This window comes from Haliotis cracherodii, unplaced genomic scaffold, assembly GCF_022045235.1.
Source record: "Haliotis cracherodii isolate W230 unplaced genomic scaffold, xgHalCrac1.p SCAF_16, whole genome shotgun sequence".
Taxonomy (NCBI): domain Eukaryota; kingdom Metazoa; phylum Mollusca; class Gastropoda; order Lepetellida; family Haliotidae; genus Haliotis; species Haliotis cracherodii.
This window is the reverse complement of record NW_027266271.1, coordinates 13,216,712-13,238,926: the sequence shown is the minus strand read 5'-3', so window position 1 is coordinate 13,238,926 and position 22,215 is coordinate 13,216,712. Positions and strand designations below refer to the sequence as shown.

The 22,215-nt window shown below is 43.0% G+C and overlaps 2 protein-coding genes across 2 annotated transcripts in view; both read left to right on the top strand.

Annotated features, from left to right (window-relative positions):
• LOC139464173 (uncharacterized) overlaps nt 1–22,215 on the top strand; it is a 229,545-nt gene that overhangs the window by 103,808 nt on the left and 103,522 nt on the right. The gene's annotated exons all lie outside the window — the stretch shown is intronic.
• LOC139463839 (uncharacterized) lies at nt 1,921–18,907 on the top strand. Its single transcript, XM_071245214.1, has 5 exons — nt 1,921–1,975; nt 5,225–5,329; nt 8,106–8,375; nt 11,301–11,429; nt 18,885–18,907. The coding sequence occupies exons 1-5, from the start codon at nt 1,921–1,923 to the stop codon at nt 18,905–18,907; spliced, it is 582 nt and encodes a 193-aa protein (XP_071101315.1).

Here is a 22,215-nt window from a genome sequence, read left to right as displayed (position 1 = left end):
AGGCACCCCTATGACCTAAGACTCTGAATTACTCAGTCCGACCTATGTCAGCTATCGGTTCCAATGGCTTGTTGCACGTCACCTGAAGCAGAGACATACCATGGATTTCATTTTAGACAGCTAATAGATATGATGCATTTCTATACCCATATGTGTTATCTGGGGAAACCTTGACCCAAAGACAATCTTGATCATGAGCTTGCGTTTTAGACGCTTCGTAAACAGGAGATAGGGAGTTGACTGATTGACAGAAAATGCGTACACCCGACACCCAACACCCTACACCCTGATACCCGATCACCCTTCTGTGTCATAGTCCCGGATATATGACTGGCTCTGTGTCCTGTCCGTGTCAAATTCTGATGATTCTTTATACACACAGATTTGTCTAATCCTAATTCCCCACAAACTATCTCTTCTCTCATGTCTCTACTCCTCAACACCTTATATTACTCACGTATCCACTACCCACCTCTTCTCAAATTGCTCCTCTTTTCCTCTTTCTCTGTCCACAATTACATTCCCTATCCCCAACTGAAACTGTCATCGTGTCTTCCTCTTACCTGACTTTATTTCTTCCCCTTGCGAATATATTATATTTATTCTCTTCACTTTCCTCTACTACATTTTGTCCCTTTTAAGCTCGTCTCTTTCTTTACAACAGTCAAATCTCCTCTCTCGTCCTTCCATCTGTTTAACTATCATGCATGTTCTCTTCTATCAGTCCCACCTCTTAAATGATCTCTTCATGCTATCTTCTTTCTTCCTGTACAACTTATAACATGAGGACAACAAACTAAGCAGCCAATGCAGGGGAAATAGGTTGAAATGGTTTAAGATCCTGTAACGATGCGAATATCAAATTCAACAGTACATACAGGGGATAAAGAGTGATACGGTTTAAGTAAGATGCTATAACAATGAGAACATCACACACACATACAAACACACACACACACACGTACACACCAGATTATACAGGAGAAATAGAGTGACGTGGTTTAAGCAAGATGCTATACCATGCGAACTTCAAACACACCAGTATATGGAGGGGAAATAGGGTGATATGGTTGAAGAAAGATGCTGTACCACGCGAACATCAAACACACCAGTATATACAGGTTAAATTGAGTGATATGATTAAGGTAGGAACCAAATTCATAAGTTAGGATAGCATAGATCGGAAACAATGTCCGGTTCATGAATAATATTTTTAAATACCATCAGCATATCAATAGTCATAGATTGAAGTTTGTGTGGGGAGGGGAGAGAGGGCGAATGTTACACACCATGCCCAGAGAGGACGTTTATTTGAGGGATTTGAATTTACAAAAGGCCTAAGTCAAAATGTAATATTTCGAGTTCCGGATTTTTCCGTTAACGGCACTCGATAGGGGCATCGACGTATTATTTACATCTGTATAAATGCATTTAAAACCGATAGAAATGTTTATTTCTCTTCCTGCTGTCAGTTAAACTTAGATTTATTGGTAAAGAAGCTTTGACCCACTGATGAAACAAATGTTCAGTTCGTGAGGTCAGACTATTAAGGTAGCCGCCGACAAAGTACGTATCTGTCCCCAGCTGTGAATACTTCCCGGTTGTCTCACACGCTTTGTACTCACACAAAATAATGTGTAGTTGACAGCATATGCGGGTGGCAATGATGGTAGGGTAACCAATCAGATCCTTGCACATACTCTTCCACTCCGTTGGGGAAGGCCCACGATCACCGGGCATGTTTCCAAGCCCCTCCCTCCTATATATATCAGTAGTCCCAAATATACATGCAGTCCCTTTCGTAAACACATTTACTTTTAAGCACACCTCACAGTCTCACATGTAGCCTTTTTCATATATGAGTGGTATCAAATATATACATAAAATACCATCTCTATCGAGTTCACACAAGTCTTATGGATGGCTGTGTCGACATCATACAACATGGCACTCTTCCCATTTAGGCATTTAGCAGGTAAGAAGTGGTATGCACATCAGGTTTATGTTTAAAACTTCCATGTTGATGTTTTAATATGAGACTGATAGGAATAGTAGTAATTTGAAGTTGCAGTCTGTAAAAGTGCAGAGGATGTCGACAGATCTTACTCATTCAAGGGTAATCGCTGATGACTGATGCCGATGAGTGAGTGAGTGAGTTGGATTTAACGCCACTTTTAAGATTATTCCGGGTATATCACGGCGTATCAGCTTAATGTGGGAGGAAAGCCCGAAGTGATGCAGGTCTCGGACGCTCATCACTTCGGTGAAACCCACGAGCATGGGTATGGTGCTGCAAACCTAGAAACATAATCGTGGTGAACCGGGATTCGAACCCGAATAGGTTCATAGGTTTCTGGTGTGCCCAAGGGACGCAATTCTGCACAGCGAATCGCGGCGCCTTAGGCGACTGGGCCATTGTGTTGACTTGTTCTGATAAGAGGAATAAGGTTTTACATGTTCAGCAAACATCATGACGAAACGTCCTCGTTTCATTGAGTTACAGTATACCAAGTGGTTAGTTGGGAGACGAAGTGAAGGATACTACTTAATGGTACATCACATATTCATAGTTCTTGGTTCTGAGGTTGTCAGGACGTGTATATATGTATGGTTTTAATAGTTCGTGCCATTTCAATGATGATGGTCGCTATACATGGTAATACATTTCTGTCACATTATACCTGTGGACGTTGGAGTTACCTTTGTTGATGTTTGAGAATTTGTATTGTTCTATATACGACTGACATTATTACATTTTCACTCATATACAATTCTTATTAACGGGGTTTTCGAAGTAGTATTGTTCTCAAATAAAACTATTACTTACTGTATTGTATGAATGGCGGGCGCTACCGTTAGGGCAGGACAGGCTTGCCATTTTCGAAAAAAACACAGGTGTCATCACTGATTTTTAGCTTTATTGCCCTCTACGCCATTTACGCCCCATGGAGTCTGTTTCTGTAGGCACATACATAGGGATTCTACATTTGATTTCACTTCCTATTTTTTCATGTATGCATTACTAGTAATAACAACAAAGACAATTATAACAAAATTACATATTTAAACCCCAAAATATCACTACCGTATGAGAAATGTTGGTAACATTGTTGTTTTCAAGAAAATAGTATGGTGTCTAAAATTTAACATTACCTTGTCCGGAAAAATGAAATTTGATGATAAAAAAACAAAGCAGGTGTCAATAAAACCGTTCGCCAAAACGCATCACGGCAACGGCCATGGTAACCCGATACACGTGAGTCCATGCACATTGAAATGCACATGCGTTCCCCCATTTCTTGCCCCGTAAAAATCCACCCAGATCGGATAACATTCACACGTTATTGAATTGCTACCACATGCCAAGATTGACAAGAAACAAGCGACACCAAGCCCTTGGACGATTGCAAGCAATTCGCCGGGCAAGTAGCCAATGCATTTCAAGTCCACGTAAGGAACATATACAGGCAACGGTACCAGACCACTAACACTACAGATGACCGACCACGTAGTGGAAGACCAAGGGTCACCACCCGACGTCATGATCGTCAGATTGTGCGACATCATCTTCAAAATCGCCTTGTTACTGCTACGGAAACTGCTCGACAGACAATGGGAACACACAATCGACACGTTAGTGCGGACACCGTGCGTCGACGATTGACGACTCCTTCACTGTCACAGGCCACACGGAGGACCCATTCTGACACCACGTTATTGCCGTGACCATCTTCGGTGGGCAACACAGCACCAGCATTGTCGCCACCAGCAACAGCAGATGGCAGAGGGAGAGAGAGTGTCTGGCGACGCCGTGGGGAACGTGATTCAGATGCTTGTGTTGTTGACAGACTCGTGGGGTGGTCCGAGCCTCATGGTGTGGGGTGGAATTGATCTTGCACAGAGGTTCGGCCCTGTGGTCATCCAGAACATCGGTCCAGAGAGAGACAATGGAGTCACAGCAGCTCGGTACATTGATCAAGTCTTGAGACCACACGCCATACCTCATTTGGCACGTCGCCGCAACCACAAGTTTCAGCATGATAACGCCCGTGCCCACTCTGCAAGAGCAACAAGAGACTTTCCTCGAGCAGAATGGCATCAGAACCATGCAGTGGCCTGCCCTCAGTCCCGATTTTAAACCCATTTAGCACCTGTGGGACGAGATTCAAAGACGGCTGAATGACGTCCGACCAAGGCCGAGTGCCTATGACCTACATCAACCGCCTCATCTATTCCATGTATTGACGTTGCACTGCAGTCATCGATGCACATGGCGGACACACGAGATACTGACGTGTGATGCCATTTTCTCAGAGACTGGTGTTGTGTTTCTCTTTAAGGACATTTGACACTTTAATTTTAACCTTGATGTTCAGTTTGCCCAAGTTTCATCTTTTTAATATTTCTCAAAGTATGTGTACAGTGTTTTTACAAATAAGGTTTCTCATATATCTATCCATGGTGACGTTTCATTTGCGGTTCAGTATATATAGAACTGCCTTTTTACGAACATCCGACTCAACACAGATTTATATCGATCATGTCAATAACTGATAAACATATGCCTAAAAAACCATCAGTGTTCATTTGTCATGCTATGTTAGAGAATAACATGTTTGTCATATCGGCAACCCCTCCCGAAAACAGAATTGCACTATGAACCTGTGGCTTCTCAGTGTGTAATAAAACTAATCATATTACTAGGATTTCAGGAGCGGTGTAGTTTGTGTAACATCATGATGACACCAGATGTTTAATAACGTTATTCCTTTTAGGTCGGTGGACCAAGTAAAGGCAAAAAAGAAAAGCAATACAACAATATGCTATATACGCTACATATCATGTGTGTTACGGGAGTTTTATGCAAATTGTGTGAGTGGTGGGTTCTACCGGTAGGGCCATCACTGATTTTCAGTGATCCATTCATGTTATTTTCATCTCTAGTTTGACTTTAATTCCTAGTGGAGGCTGTTTTATCAGATTATCGAAATGGCCATTCTCTGGCGTTGCCATTTGTTACTGAGGTATTAACGAGTTTTGGATAACCTGAACCTCAGGGATACGTCACACGTCACAAATAGCAATTACTCTGTCAATCGAATAGTATGAATCATAGAATGGATCGCGGTGAGTGGGATGGGGATATGTAAAGGATGTTTTATATAAGGGTATCAGAATTATGCTTGAATTCTACGATGTAATGATACCTATGTTTTATTTGCAGGTGTTCAGACACTGTTTCCTCATAGACGAAAAGTTCCCCTGCTGCTTGTTGTGGCTTTTGTGTTTTTGCTGCAACCACGTCCTACAGCTGCACACGCTCAAACAGGTGGGAATTCTTGACAAGGCCTCAATGCATATGTCATGTCGCAGAATGTCTCATGTCATATCAAGGATAAACACATGCCATAAAATCGAATTATATGACACAGTTGTACCTCATGTCATATATAACGCATATGTATAATGCGTATGTATAAAGCATATACATGTTTCGTCGCGGTTAAAACATACTGAGAAATAAACTAAGCGGCAAAAGAAAGTATAGGTTGGCAATTTGTACTTTTCCTAAAAACAGCGATAACCAGTGGAAAGTGGGTATTGGGAATATGACTGCCCAGGAACAGGTACCAAAAACACCTCGCCCGAACGGGCCACCTTTGACGGTGGTCGTGCGGTGACAAAAAATGGTGAAACAAATTTCCGCCTATGGCATAAAATGCACGTGCATGTTAGCTGTATAAATGCGTTCGTCTGCAGGGTATAACCACACGTGATGAAAGCACACAAAATAAATCCTCAACTGTCACAGGAGAGAGAGAGAGAGAGAGAGAGAGAGAGAGAGAGAGAGAGAGAGAGAGAGAGAGACATCGGTATGGCCGAAATGGGGGCAACACAGGTCCAAATTGCCAGAAGGTTTGGTTGTACATCATTGACAGTAGCCAGGCTGATTCAACGGTACAGGCAGACAGGGGGGACACAGGACAGGCCTAGAACCGGATGACCCCGAGTGACGACACCACTGGAAGACGGTCAGATACGGCTCATTCATCTGCGAAACAGATTCATAACAGCGTTGGGACATCCCATTAGCCAACGTACAGTACAACGACGACTTCGTGCTGCTGGAATCCCATCGTATCATCCTTTCCGAGGAATGGTACTGACTGCTGAACATCGACGCCTGAGACTGCGATGGGCGAGGCAAGTTCGACGTTGGCAAGTCAGAAATTGGCGTCGAGTGCTGTTTACTGATGAAAGTCGGTTTAACTTGTTTCGAAATGACGGCAGAGAACGACTTTATCGACGCAGAGGGGAACGTTTTGCTCCGGCGTGTATTCGAGAGGTCCATCAATTCGGCGGGGGAGATGTCATGGTGTGGTTATTTGTGGAGATCAGAAGACTGATTTGGTGATTATACAGGGAGACCTGAACCAAGTGTTGCAGACAGTTGTGCTTCCGTTCTTAGAAAACCAACAGCAGGGGACATTGTTTCAACACGACAATGCCAGGCCCCATACTGCAAGACTGACTTGGAAAAAACAGCAGAACGTTGTCGTTATGCCCAGGCCTGCCCACTAACCCGATATAAATCCTATTGAACATTTCTGTGACCATCTTGACAGACAGATTAGAGCACTCCATCAGCCTCCCGTCAACAGACAAGAATTGCAGGAGGCCCTGAGAGACGAGTGGCAACGGATTCCAGTCCACGTCATCAGAAGACTGACGTCATCGATGACGATGACAGCATCACAGCATGCATTGAGGCAGCTGGAGGTCATACACGCTGTTGAAGGCAGCTGTGTCGACAATGAACTTGTAGAGTGTCTGACAATTTTTTGGTGACATTTCAAACAACTTTTGAAAATGAAATTTCTTACACCACCATGGTTTACCTTGAGGTTACATTACCTGTCATTGCACAATTTCATTCAAACTGTGGTTAATCAATCATTTGTTATCCCTCCCTAGATTATATTATAATTCACAACAAAACCTCTTCTTGTTTTTTTTTTATCGAGCATGAACTCGCCATATACTTTCTATTGCCGTCCAGTTTACATAAATTGCAAGTAATTCCGTGGAATTTGATAGGCTAACCAAGCAATACTGTGTTAGGTGAAAAATGTCAGGCCGTGCCCACTAACAGACTACTGTTTCGTGATTGGATGATAACTGAATGGGGCGGGCTTCAGGTGCATTATGGTGCAGAAATATGTCACTGATTGTGCCCTGTTTTCTAGAGTTAATTTTGTATCCATGAATAAACTAAGCAGTTTGTGAAGTATGTATCTATAACAACTGACTTCGATATCTGTTTTGCGCTTATGGAGTTAAAAACGTAGAGATCCTTGTGCAGAGTTTGCGTAGATTCACAAATATTCAAATCAATTCTTAAATACATATCCAGTCACGGTGTATTACATACGTAGTCACGGTGAAATACATGTAACGTCACGGTGAAATACATGTAACGTCACGGTGAAATACATGTAACGTCACGGTGAAATACGGTACGTCACGAAGAAATACTTAATATCACGGTAAAATATATAACGTCTTTGTGAAATACATCTAACGTCACGGTGAAATACATGTAACGTCACGGTGAAATACATAACGTCTTTGTGAAATAAATGTAACGTCTTTCTGAAATACATCACGTCACGGTAAAATACATGTAACGTCATGGTGAAATACATGTAACGTCACGGTGAAATACATAACGTCTCTGTGAAATACATGTAACGTCACAGTGAAATACATGTAACATCACGGTGAAATACGTGTAACGTCACGGTGAAATACATGTAACATCACGGTGAAATACGTGTAACGTCACGGTGAAATACATGTAACGTCACAGTGAAATACATGTAACATCACGGTGAAATACGTGTAACGTCACGGTGAAATACATAACATCACGGTGAAACACATGCAACGTCATGGTGAAATACATAATGTTTTTTGTGAAATACGTGTAACGTCTTTTATCCAAGGTCTAAGTAAAGCTTTCAAAAACATTTTATGTAGAGGACCTTTCCAAATTTGACGCATCAGTTTCCTTTTTGCACCGCCATCTTGTCATGAATTTTCAGATTTCGAGCATGAGGACCTCGCCAAACTGCTGGAGGAAGAATCCTTTATTTCAATGAAGAAACAAAGTAACGTCAGTTTGAAAAAGACGCGTGATTTTCAAACTTTCGAAAAAGGTTCAGATATAGTCAGGTTCACATCTCTAGATCGGAAATACACATCAGAGGTCGACATGTTATCAGAGGACGCTTTGAATTCAGACCTACTCCCCTCGGAGTACAACCTGGAACACGAGCGGCACAAGAGAGAGGTATACGAATCCTCCGGATCAGGTGAGTACAAGTTAGGGCATGTCATGCATATATTAACCCATGCATGGGGTTTCTAAACAGGAATTTATATGTCCCACAAAACTGTTGTAATGGTGGAGGAGGGGTTGCAATGGTGGTCGCAAGTGTTGATATTCAGGTACAGTGGTAACTCCGTCGGGCTGAATGCCTAAATGCACACGTATTATTTTGAGCTGCGGTTTGACAACAAAGGAGGGCTTGGTGTAAGCCCAAGTGATCACATTGTTCTGTTGTAATGCATCTGTGTTTGCCGTGGTGAATAAACTCCCTTTTTCCCCTTTCTAAAGTAGAACATCACCAATGAATGTCTTTTTTATGTTAGAACATTGTTTTCCTTGTGTGACATACCTCTCTGCACAAATTCGTGAAATAAACATCCTACAAAATAAACACATACGCAAATTCTTTCAGTTACACATAAAGAGAGCGAATCCACAGAGGCTGTCTATGTTCCCTCGGTATAAAACATTCACCATGTTTAATTGCTTCAGTAAGATTAATGTAATTCTATATGTTGTTTTCGTGTATTTTTGTCATCCTACGTATCCTTATCACTGACGATAAACACCAATCACGTGATAGGTAAATATATAATCACAAGGACAGAGAATTATCCACCGAAACAGATTCCTTTGGGCGTAAAAAGGTAAAATAGGGGTGAGCATTAAATGAATGGATCACTGAAAATCAGTGATGACACCAGGTGTTCACGAAAGGATAAGCATGTAATGTAGGCGAAGGGTGGTAGGGTAGCCAAGTAATACTAGTCGACTAGTGGTAGCCGACATGGGTACAGTGTGTGAAGCCTATATCCCCTGCCGTGATATTACTTGAATATTTCAAAAAGCGGCGTAAAATAATACTCAATCACTCAATACAACATACGCGAATTACTAATTTTTCAATTCATCGAGGGACATTCAATGTCATATTGTTCCTGTGATTGTTGAAGCGGGAATGACAAATGGATGGGACAGTACACCCACAAAACACTTACCATCGGTCGGTCGGTCGGTCGGTCGGTCGGTCGGTCGGTCGGTCGGTCGGTCGGTCGGTCGGTCAGTCAGTCAGTCAGTCAGTGGGGAAGGGAAGGGGGGAGTGCGATTAAGGCCGCTTTGAACCATATTTCAGTCACATCTCCGTGTGACAGATCATGTGTCACTGTGTTGCACACGTGAGAGAAAGCCCAAAGTGATATGACCAATATACTGGTAAAACCAATTCTCCTAGGGATCGACCATTCTCTGTGAAAGGGTATTTGGGAACACGATATTCTTTTTAAAGATATCAGGTAGGTGAATATTCTGTTTGGGGTTGGTATAAGGTGTTTTGCCACAAAAAATGTTCCTAACAAAATTAAAGTTGTTTGACATAGAGGTATGTTTTGAATAAACTGACGGACAAAAGAAAGTATACACTTGAAACTTGCCAAAATTTGGATTTGGCCCAAAATGACAAACTTTAACACAACGTTACTAGCCTGAAAAGACTGCAAAGTTGCATTTTAAAACACAGCTCTGATAACCGTATCAAACACATCAAAATCGAGTAACCATTTCTGTTTGTTTCATTTCTAGCCGCCATAAAACACAAGTGTATACTTTCTTTTAGCCGGGATTTTGATATGTCTGAAAATATATTTTAGCAAAAACAAACATTTTTGAGAAGTCTTTTCTTTATACATTGTATGAAAGGTAGCATGGTAGCAAGTAGTTTTTGTATAAATACAGGAAATAAGCAATAATCATAAATTGCAAGTGATGGCAGATATTTGATTGGCTAACGAAGCAATTCTGTTTGTTTGGAATTTGGATTGATTGTCTTTGATATCTTGTAGACAATGAGCATAGATGAACACGAAGTGCTATATAGAAGCGTTTTAGTGCCATATTCTAAAAGCATATCACCGACGTAGTTGAACGTATAGTCTTTGTGGATGTGAGTATCATCTACGTAGATGATAATATTTATTTTAGAATGTGGAACTAATACGCTTCCATAGAATGTATTTTGATCAAAGCGAAAATAACATTAAGATGTTCTCCAGAACAGAATCGTACTGACCTGAGGAGATCTTATTAGAAGTTCCAGGAGTATTAGTTAAGATGTCTTTGTTATGGAAACTAGAAGCATAAAAATATTTTTTGGTTTAGTAAGGAAGTCCACTCTTAACACGGCAATATGATTTTTTTTCTAAACCACAAGAATGCTAATGTCTCATAGAAATACGAATATATGCTGAAAGTTGTGTTGAAACTTCATTGTTTGTACATGTAAATATAGAAGACGTCATTTTTAATTGTTCCTTATAATTTTTGCCTTACAACATTTGACAGTCTATGAAGCGAAATAAGAGTTCACTTTTAAATGCATTCTTTCCTATAAAAAAAATCACATAGTTTCCCTTAGAAAAACATCATATCATAAAAATAGTTGATTTTCTTTAACACAAACCCAGGACATTTTACTTTAATCGTCTCCGAATTTCGAGAAAAAATTCGTTATGTAAAATGAAGGAAACATTCCGACATAATCGAACGGTAATTCTTCGTATTCTGGTGAAAGACATTCCTAATCGTACAGAAGAGTGATGTCCTTACAGCACTAGACATGCCAAAAAATAACCATATGGTTTCTTATAGGTGAGGTGAAATGGGGTTTATCTTCGCGTCCAAGATTATTGCACTTATATAGCGACGTGCGTGCGTGAGTGGGCGCGTGCTGCGTGCGTGTGTGTATGTCGGTTGCTTCTAGTACCAGTCCGGACTAATGCCGATTTTATAGTGCTTGCCCACTGAGATGCCATGCCTCAGTTTAGCATGAAGACCCTACACATATACAGTATTCTGTAATAAATGCATGTTGAGATATCGTATGTATCATGTCATTTATACTGTATATTTTCAGAAAACGAGTGTGAAGATCAAGACCGTGAGTACTGTAAGGGCCCCTTTGATGTGTGTACAGATCTGACGATGGGCTACGAGTGTACATGTGAGGACGGATTCGTCCGAGAAGACCAGGAGTGCTACGCAGGTAACACAAACATACATTTAACAGTTTACAGTTCCTAGTTCACATATCCCACAGAACTCAGTTCACATGGAGAACATACCCACGACACCCACATCACATGGTGAGCATATTCGAACACACTCAGTTCACATGTTCAGCATATCCCATCATGGTTAAAAAAAACATCAAACTTTTTTCACAATTTCAGCTAACCTCATGTCACTCGGTTCACATGGTCAGCATACCCCATCACACTCACTCCACATGGTCAACATACCCCTTCACACTCACTCAACATGGTCAGCATACCCCATCAAATTCACTCCTTTTAGTCAGCATACCCAATCACAGTCACTTCACAAGATCAACATACCCCTTCACACTCATAAAACATGGTCAGCATACCCCATCACACTCACTCCACATGGTCAACATATCACATCACACTCACTCCACATGGTCAACATACTCCATCACACTCACTTCACATGGTCAACGTACCCTATCACACGGATCACATAGTCAGCATACCACATCACACTTACTCCACATGGTCAATGTACCCTATTACACTCACTTCACATGGTCAACATACCCCATCACTCTCACTTCACAAGGTCAACATACCCTATCACACTCACTCCACATGGTCATCATGCCCCTTCACACTCACTCCACACAGTCAACATACTCCATCACACTCAATCCACATGGTCAACATACCCCATCACACTCACTCCACATGGTCATCATGCCCCATCAATCTCACTCCACACAGTCAACATACTCCATCACACTCACTCCACATGGTCAACATACCCCATCACACTCACTCCACATGGTCATCATGCCCCATCACACTCACTCCACATGATCAACATACGCCATCACACTCACTCCACATAATCAACATACCCCATCACACTCACTCCACATGGTCAACATACTTCATCACACTCACTCCACATGGTCAACATACCTCATCATACTCACACCACACAGTCAACATACCCCATCACACTTACTCCACATGGTCAACATACTTCATCACACTCACTCCACATGGTCAACATACCCCATCACACTCACTCCACATGATCAACATACCCCATCACACTCACTCCACATGGGCAACATACTTCATCACACTCACTCCACATGGTCATCATACCCCATCACACCCACTCCACATGGTCATCATGCCTCTTCACACTCTCTCCACGTGATCAACATACCCTATCACACTCACTCCACATGATCAACATACCCCCTCACACTCATTCCACATAGTCAACATACTCAATCACACTCACTTCACATGGTCAGCATACTCGATCACACTCACTCCACATGGTCAGCATACCGCATCACACTCACACCACAAGGTCAACATGCCCCATCACACTCACTCCACATGGTAAGCATACAACCATCACACTCACTCCACATGGTCAACATACCCCATCACACTCACTCCACATGGTCAGCATACCTCATCACACTCACTTCACATGGTCAACGTACTCCATCACACTCACTTCACATGGTCAACATACCTCATCACATTCACTACACATGGTCAACGTACCCTATCACACACGAATCACATAGTCAGCATGGTCCATCACACTCACTTCACATGGTCAATGTACCCCATCACACTCACTCCACATGGTCAACATACCTCATCACATTCACTCCACATGGTCAACATACCCCCATCACACTCTCTTCACATGAACAGCATACCCCCATCACACTCACTTCACATGGACAGCACACCTGATCACACTCACACCACATGGTCAATATACCCCATCACACTCACTTAACAAGGTCAACATACCACACTCATCAAACTCACTCCACACAGGCAACATACCCCATCACACTCACTCCACATGGTCAGCATAATCCATCACACTCACTCCACATGGTCAACAGACTTCATCACACTCATAAAACATGGTCAACATACCCCATCACACTCACTCCACATGGTCAACATACCTTATCACACTCACTCCACATGATCAACATACCCTATCACACTCGGTTCACATGGTCAGCATAACCCATCACACTCACTCCACATGATCAGCATACTCCATCACACTCGGTTCACATGGTCAATATATATCCCATCACACTCACTTCACAAGGTCTACATGCCCCATCACTCTCACTCCACATGATCAACATACCCCATCACACTCACTCTACATGGTCAACATACCCCATCACTCTCACTTCACATGGTCAACACACTCTATCACACTCACTCAACATGGTCAACGTACCCTATCACACACGGATCACATAGTCAGCATACCATATCATACCCACTCCACATGGTCAATGTACCCCATTTTACTCACTCCACATGGTCAACATACCCCCTCACACTCACTTCACAGGGTCAACATGCCCTATCACACTCGGTTGACATAGTCAGCATAACCCATCACACTCACTCCACATGGTCAGCATACCCTTTCACACTCATTCAACATGGTCAGCATACCTCATCACACTCACTCCACACAGTCAACATACCCCATCACACTCACTCTATACGATCAACATACCCTATCACACTCGGTTCACATAGTCTGCATAACCCATCACACTCACTCCATATGGTCAACATACCCTATCACACTCGGTTCACATAGTCTGCATAACCCATCACATTCACTCCACATGGTCAACATACCCCTTCACACTCACTCCACATGGTCAGCTTACTCCATCAACTCGGTTCACATGGTCAATATATCCCCTCACACTCACTTCACAAGGTCAACATACCACATCACACTCACTCCACATGGTCATCATGCCCCTTCACACTCACTCAACGTGGTCAGCATACTCCATCAGACTCACTACACATGGTCAACATACCCCATCAGACTCGCTCCACATGGTCAACATACCCTATCACACTCGGTTCACATAGTCAACATAACCCATCACACTCACTTCACATGGTCAATATACCCCATCACACTCACTCCACATGGTCAACATACAGCATCACACTCGTTCCACATGGTCAACATACCCCATCACACTCACTCCACATGGTCAACATACACCATCACACTCACTCCACATGGTCAACATACACCATCACACTCACTCCACATGGTCAACATACCCCATCACACTCGCTCCACATGGTCAACATACCCTATCACACTCGGTTCACATGGTCAACATACCCTATCACACTCACTCCATATGATCAACATACCCTATCACACTCACTCCATATGGTCAGCATACTCCATCAGACTCACTACACATGGTCAACATACCCCATTACACTCACTCCACATGGTCAACGTACCCTATCACACGGATCACATGGTCAACATACCCCATCACACTCACTCCACATGGTCAATGTACCCTATTACACTCACTCCATATGATCAACATACCCTATCACACTCACTCCATATGGTCAGCATACTCCATCAGACTCACTACACATGGTCAACATACCCCATCACACTCACTCCACATGGTCAACATACACCATCACACTCACTCCACATGGTCAACATACCCTATCACACTCGGTTCACATAGTCAGCATAACCCATCACACTCACTCCACATGGTCAACATACCCCTTCACACTCACTCAACATGGTCAACATACCCCATCACACTCACTCCACATGGTCAACATACCCCATCACACTCACTCTATACGATCAACATACCCTATCACACTCGGTTCACATAGTCTGCATAACCCATCACACTCACTCCATATGGTCAACATACCCTATCACACTCGGTTCACATAGTCTGCATAACCCATCACATTCACTCCACATGGTCAATATATCCCATCACACTCACTTCATAAGGTCAACATGCCCCCATCACACTCACTCCACATGATCAACATACCCCATCACACTCACTCCACATGGTCAACATACCCCATCACACTCACTTCACATGGTCAGCATACCCCATCTCACTCACTTCACGTGGTCAGCAAACCCCATCACACTCACTTCACGTGATCAGCAAACCCCATCACACTCACTTCACGTAATCAGCAAACCCCATCACACTCACTTCACATGATCAACATACCCCATCACACTCACTTCACATGATCAACATACCCCATCACACTCACTCCACATGATCAACATACACCATTACACTCACTTCACGTGATCAGCAAACCCCATCACACTCACTTCACATGATCAATATACCCTATCACACTCACTCCACATGGTCAACATACCCAAACACACTCACTCCACATGGTCAACATACCCCATCACACTCACTCAACATGATCAACATACCCTATCACACTCGGTTCACATAGTCAGCATAACCCATCACACTCACTCCACATGGTCAACATACCCCTTCACACTCACTCAACATGGTCAACATACCCCATCACACTCACTCCACATGGTCAACATACCCCATCACACTCACTCTATACGATCAACATACCCTATCACACTCGGTTCACATAGTCTGCATAACCCATCACACTCACTCCATATGGTCAACATACCCTATCACACTCGGTTCACATAGTCTGCATAACCCATCACACTCACTCCACATGGTCAATATATCCCATCACACTCACTTCATAAGGTCAACATGCCCCCATCACACTCACTCCACATGATCAACATACCCCATCACACTCACTCCACATGGTCAACATACCCCATCACACTCACTTCACATGGTCAGCATACCCCATCTCACTCACTTCACGTGGTCAGCAAACCCCATCACACTCACTTCACGTGATCAGCAAACCCCATCACACTCACTTCACGTAATCAGCAAACCCCATCACACTCACTTCACATGATCAACATACCCCATCACACTCACTTCACATGATCAACATACCCCATCACACTCACTCCACATGATCAACATACACCATTACACTCACTTCACGTGATCAGCAAACCCCATCACACTCACTTCACATGATCAATATACCCTATCACACTCACTCCACATGGTCAACATACCCAAACACACTCACTCCACATGGTCAACATACCCCATCACACTCACTCAACATGATCAACATACCCTATCACACTCGGTTCACATAGTCTGCATAACCCATCACACTCGGTCCACATGGTCAATATATCCCATCACACTCACTTCACAAGGTCAACATGCCCCCATCACAATCCTTCCACATGGTCAGCATGCCCCACCAAACTCACTCCACATGGTCAACATACTCCATCACACTCACTTCACGTGGTCAGAATACTCCATCACACTCACTCCACATGGTCAGCATACCCCATCACACTCACTTCACATGGTCAGCATACCTTGTCATACTCACTCAACATAGTCAGCTTACCCCAACACTCTCGGTTCACACAGTCTACATGCCCATCACTCTCGGTTCACACAGTCAACATACCCCATCACACTCACTCAACATGGTAAACATACTCCATCACACTCACTTCACGTGGTCAGCATACTCCATCACACTCACTTCACATGGTCAGCATACCCTGTCATACTCACTCAACATTGTCAGCTTACCCCATCACTCTCGGTTCACACAGTCTACATGCCCCATCACTCTCGGTTCACACAGCCAATATACCCCATCACACTCACTCAACTTGGTCAACATACTTCATCACACTCACTTCACATGGTCAGCATAACCCATCACTCTCGGTTCACACAGTCAACATACCCCTGCCCACCCAGTTCACATAGTCAACATACCCCATCACACTCACTCCACAAGATCAACATACCCCATCATTCTCGGTTCACACAGACAACATACCCCATCACACTCACTCGACGTGGTCAACATACCCCTTCACACACTTACTCCACATGGTCAGCATAACCCATCACTCTCGGTTCACACAGTCAACATACCCCTTCCCACCAGTTCACATAGTCAACATACTCCAGCACACTCACTTGACATGGTCAACATACCCCATCATACTCAATTCACATGGTCAACATACCCCCATCACGGTCTCTTCGAAGTCAACATACCCTATCAGTTAACACAATCAACCCATGAGACGGCCTCCATGGTATAGTGGATAGAGCGTCTGCCCGGACAGTGGAAGGTGGGTGGTTCGATCCCCAGAATCGTCATACCCAAAGACGTTAAAAATGGTACTTGTTGTTACCCTGTCTTGCAGTCGGCATTTAGGGGCTAAAACTGATCGGCGCTCTAGTCAGTATAATGTGCCAGGGTGGTTTAGCAAATGTTACACTGCGGCATGGTATCTCAGTGAGAGAGCATTGAACCGGCATTCGTCCGGACTAGTACAAGCACGAACGCGCGCGCACGCACGCATTTACGGACGCACACACACGCACACACGTCGCTGTGTAAGTGCAATGATCATGAAGGCGACGTAAAACCCCATTTCATTCCGTTATCTATTTATGCAGAACGTCTGAAGCCAGGGGTTCTAAATAATAGATATATGATTATTGCCTTCCATTCCATTCAACAGAAATGTTCACTTACGGTCCGAGCGCTTCAGATTCAACCATGTCCAGCCAGGATGATGGTTTTCAGAAGATAGACATTGAGGACGGAATCCCATTTTCATCAGAGATATACTATGTCATATATGTAAGTTCGAAAATACCACGATATATACAGAGGAGAAAAGTAACTATACCTCTCTGATTATCTTATCATATATAAAATATTTTACGTTAGCGATATCATATTTAAAAAGTAAACTATACTGGCGCTTAGTCACTCAAAGAATACAATATTATTTAAAACTGTTGATGGGTATCGTAGACACCTTATCTTCAAAAACCAATCTATTTGTCAACACTCAAAGAATACAATATTATTTAAAACTTTTAAGAAATCGCATAATACAAAACTTTTGCTGGATTACTCAGACACCTTATCTTCGATAAAACAATACATTTGCTTTTTTCGGCACAGATTTGCAGCATTTCAAACATGGTTGCAAATTCATTTCGTACCCCATTTTTCAGCGAACCAATTATTTATCCAGCCACAGGTTAATTTTTACAAACTCTTGCAGGAATTAGTGATGGTTATATTTAAGGATTGACTGTGTAATTTTTTCGGTTCGTTGAAGTATGAATCGAAAAACCGATGTGCAAACTGTATGTACAGTTGTTTCAAAATATATTGTGTAGTACCATGCAACTGTTGAATACATTTTCATTACCTTACGTATTACAGGACAGTATATATCTATATATACTGACCAAAAATTTAGGGATCATGACTATTTGAAGAAAACCTTTATTTACTATTTAAATAATAAATCGGCATACATACTTATCTCATATCTCTATACTTATATCATATCATATAACCTTCGAGACTGGCTGCCTACTTATACTTCCTTCTTTCACTCCTGACTGTTTTGTGTTCATCCCTCCGTCTAGATCTCTACAAACGGCGTGATTAGTTTTTGGACGAAGTTTGGTTCATACTCGCCATCGCTGCCCACCAATACCCAGAACATCTTGTGTCCTTACTGGGCCGACATTGACATCACGTCCGCGAATAGCCCCAACACAACTGCCATCTACTATCAGGCATACAGTGGCACCAGCAATAGGCTTGAAACAGCTTCCACTTGGATTAAGAAATACATCTCTGACAGCACATTCAAAGCAACATGGGCGTTGGTGGTCACGTGGTATCACGTGCCACAGAAGGGACAATCTTCATCTGACGAGGTAAGAAATCATAGTAAATAAGTGAGTGTTTAAGTAAGTGCGACAGTGCATGAGTGAGTAAGTGTGTGTGTAATTCAGGGGTGGGTGAGTGCGTGAGTCAGTGAATGAGTGAGTGTGTGCATGATTCCGTGTGTGTGTGTGTGTGTGTGTCTGTGTGTGTGTGTGATCAGTGAGTGATTCAGTGACAGACAAACAGACAGACAGACAGACGCTCGAAGATGCGAGTACTTTTTGTTTAATGATTTACGTCCTCTACGAAGGGATCATTATCTTAAACTGATTTTGTTTCTGTGAAGGTTGCAACGTTCCAAGTGCTGCTGGTCACTAACGGTCAGTCTACGTATGCCTTGTATACCTACAACAGAATGGGATGGACGGTGAGAGACGATATCCCAATTTACATCGGCTATGAAAGTTCAAATACGATAGATAGAAGACAGGAGGTCCTTATCATGTCTAGAAAGCGGGCGGCATATACCAACGCCGGCATCGGCAACAACACGGGTAGGTAGCATTCCATCATCCAAGCAAGAGCTCCTCACACTATGAACGCAAATTCAACGGATACACTGTAGGGAGCCACGAGTGTAAATCCATTTATCCAACTTGACCGCCTCCGTGGTGTAGTGAGTAAATCGTCTGCACTGAGAGCAAAAGGTACGAAGTTCGATCCAGGGCATGCACGTCCCTATGTAAGTGCAATAATCTTGGACGCGACGTTAAACCCAATTAAATATAGCGTAGCCGCTAGTGAAAATATCTTCTTTTCCCCCGTCACGGGATGAGAGAAACATGATATATCACGAGGAGCATGAAATATTCTATTTATTATATAAACTGACAGCCAAAAGAAACGTTACAACCATATTTCTAGGATAAAATATGACCAACACTATTTGAAGCAGCAATAACAATTGTATTGTAGAAATTCATCATTCAGAACAGTAAAATTCGAATTTACTTATTCAACAAAAATGTCCTCCAACAGGGAAATTTCTTGACAAGGGGTCATTCGTCCAGTATTCGATCAACAACATTGGATACAACGTTAAGGTGACGACGGCCCAGGCCGTTCAATACGGGATATGACCTCCATGAGTGGCAATGCATCTTCGAATGCGGCGTCGAACTGATTAGACAAGCGTCCTCACATCGACTGCAGGTATCCGATTCCATTCCTCACGGAGGGCAACGATCAACGCTTGTCTCGTGAAGGGAGGATGTTGACGTTTCCGAAGACGACCCCCTAGCTGGTCCCAGAGATGTTCTATGGGTAACAGATCTGGTGATTGAGCTTACCACGGCAGGACAGTCACGTTGTTGGCGTTGAGGAAGTCTTGTTGGAACACCGTCCGTTGTTGGCGCTGGATGAAACGAAGAACCACTGGCCGTAAGATATTGTCAATGTAGCGTTGTGCTGTCAGATTGCCTTCGATGATGACAAGTTCCGTCTTCTCGTCCCCGCAAATGCCGCCCCAGACCATTACACTTCCGGCCCCGTAAGGTTCCACATCCTGGACACAACAAGGAGCCGTACGTTCACCACGTCGTCGATAAACTCGCCTCCGCCCATCAGGTTTGAAGAGTTGGAGCCTGCTCTCGTCACTAAACAGCACTCGCCGCCATTCCCTTTGTTGCCATCGCTGAGTTTGCCTGCACCACATCAATCTGGCACGTCGATGTTGACGGGTCAAGGTCATGCCCTTGAAAGGGCGATAAGCTCGGAGACCATTATGTCGTAGTCGTCTGGTCACTGTTTGTCTGCTCACCAGATGTCCTAAGCTGATGACCTTCACAATAAGAAATCTGTTCCTCAGATGAAGTACCCGTAAAAAGCGGTCATCCTGCGGGGTCGTGACCTTTGGTCTGCCACTCTGTGGTCTGTCTGTGGTACTGCCAGTCTGTCGGAGACGTGCGACCAGTCTGGTAATGGTCACCTTGGAGCAGTTCATGTTAATGGCAACCTCTCTCTGTGTCGCTCCCATCTGCGGCATACCTATGACTCTCTCCCTCTGGACTGCGTCAGTCTTGGCAATCGTTGGTGTTCATCCTCGCAACCAATGATAGGGAACAGATCCGTGCGTAATTTATACCCGAAAATTGCACGATAATTTGGGAAAGAATGTTTTAAAAAATTGCTGACAAACACCAATATCTCCCAAAATCCGTAAAGCACGTGCAAAGAACGACAGAGAACATGAAGGCTGTATTCGTGAGATGTGTTCTTTACTGTTTTTGAACAGGTTGGCATCTTTGTTTCAAAGTGGCAAATCAGTTAATGTTGGTAACGTTTCTTTTGGCCCTCAGTTTACTTTTTGTGCATTGTCTATCGGAAAATTAAAATATTACATTACAATTGTAAAACCTTGAAACGTAAATTCTCCCTACCTGACACACAGTTACGGTTCACTACCCATTGTATTTGTGACTAAAAAAGTAGCTTCGTGTTTGCAAAATCTTAAAAGATATAAACGAAACTAACAAAAAATATTTTAGGGTCACAAAAATTCTGTATCATACTAGAGATACCTAGTTGTTAAAGCGTTCGCTCGTCACGCCGAAGACCCGGGTTCGATTCCCGACATGGGTGCAATGTGTGAAGCCCATTTCTGGTGTCCCCCGCTGTGATATTGCTGGAATATTGCTAAAGGCGGCGTAAAACCATACTCACTCACTCTCTCACTTATATATATGATTTATATACAAAATTAACCTTAACAAAATATTATTGAAAACTACGAGACCGCTGTTGCATACGAAAGAATACACGTTGGTCAAGTAATAAAATGAAACAAACAGTCTCGATTAACGAGTTAAATGAGAAATTTACAGTTTATAACGAGACATTTTCTAGAGAATAGCAAACGGCTTGAATCGATATTAACTCAATAAATGACCATCTGTTATTATTTTGCCTTGTCAGTGTGAACAGGCCAGACACTACGATAAAGGGAGATAATTTGAGAGGAGGTCACTCTTGTAAAAAATGGTTCCGTCAACGTGTTGTGTACACAGTAGTGAAACATCACTGCAA

Coding starts and splice junctions, on each gene's coding strand:
- LOC139463839 (XM_071245214.1), top strand. CDS start 1,921: ATGGCTGTGTCGACATCATACAACATGGCACTCTTCCCATTTAGGCAT. Junction 1,976..5,224: donor CCCATTTAGGCATTTAGCAG/GTAAGAAGTGGT, acceptor TTTTATTTGCAG/GTGTTCAGACACTGTTTCCT. Junction 8,376..11,300: donor ATACGAATCCTCCGGATCAG/GTGAGTACAAGT, acceptor GTATATTTTCAG/AAAACGAGTGTGAAGATCAA.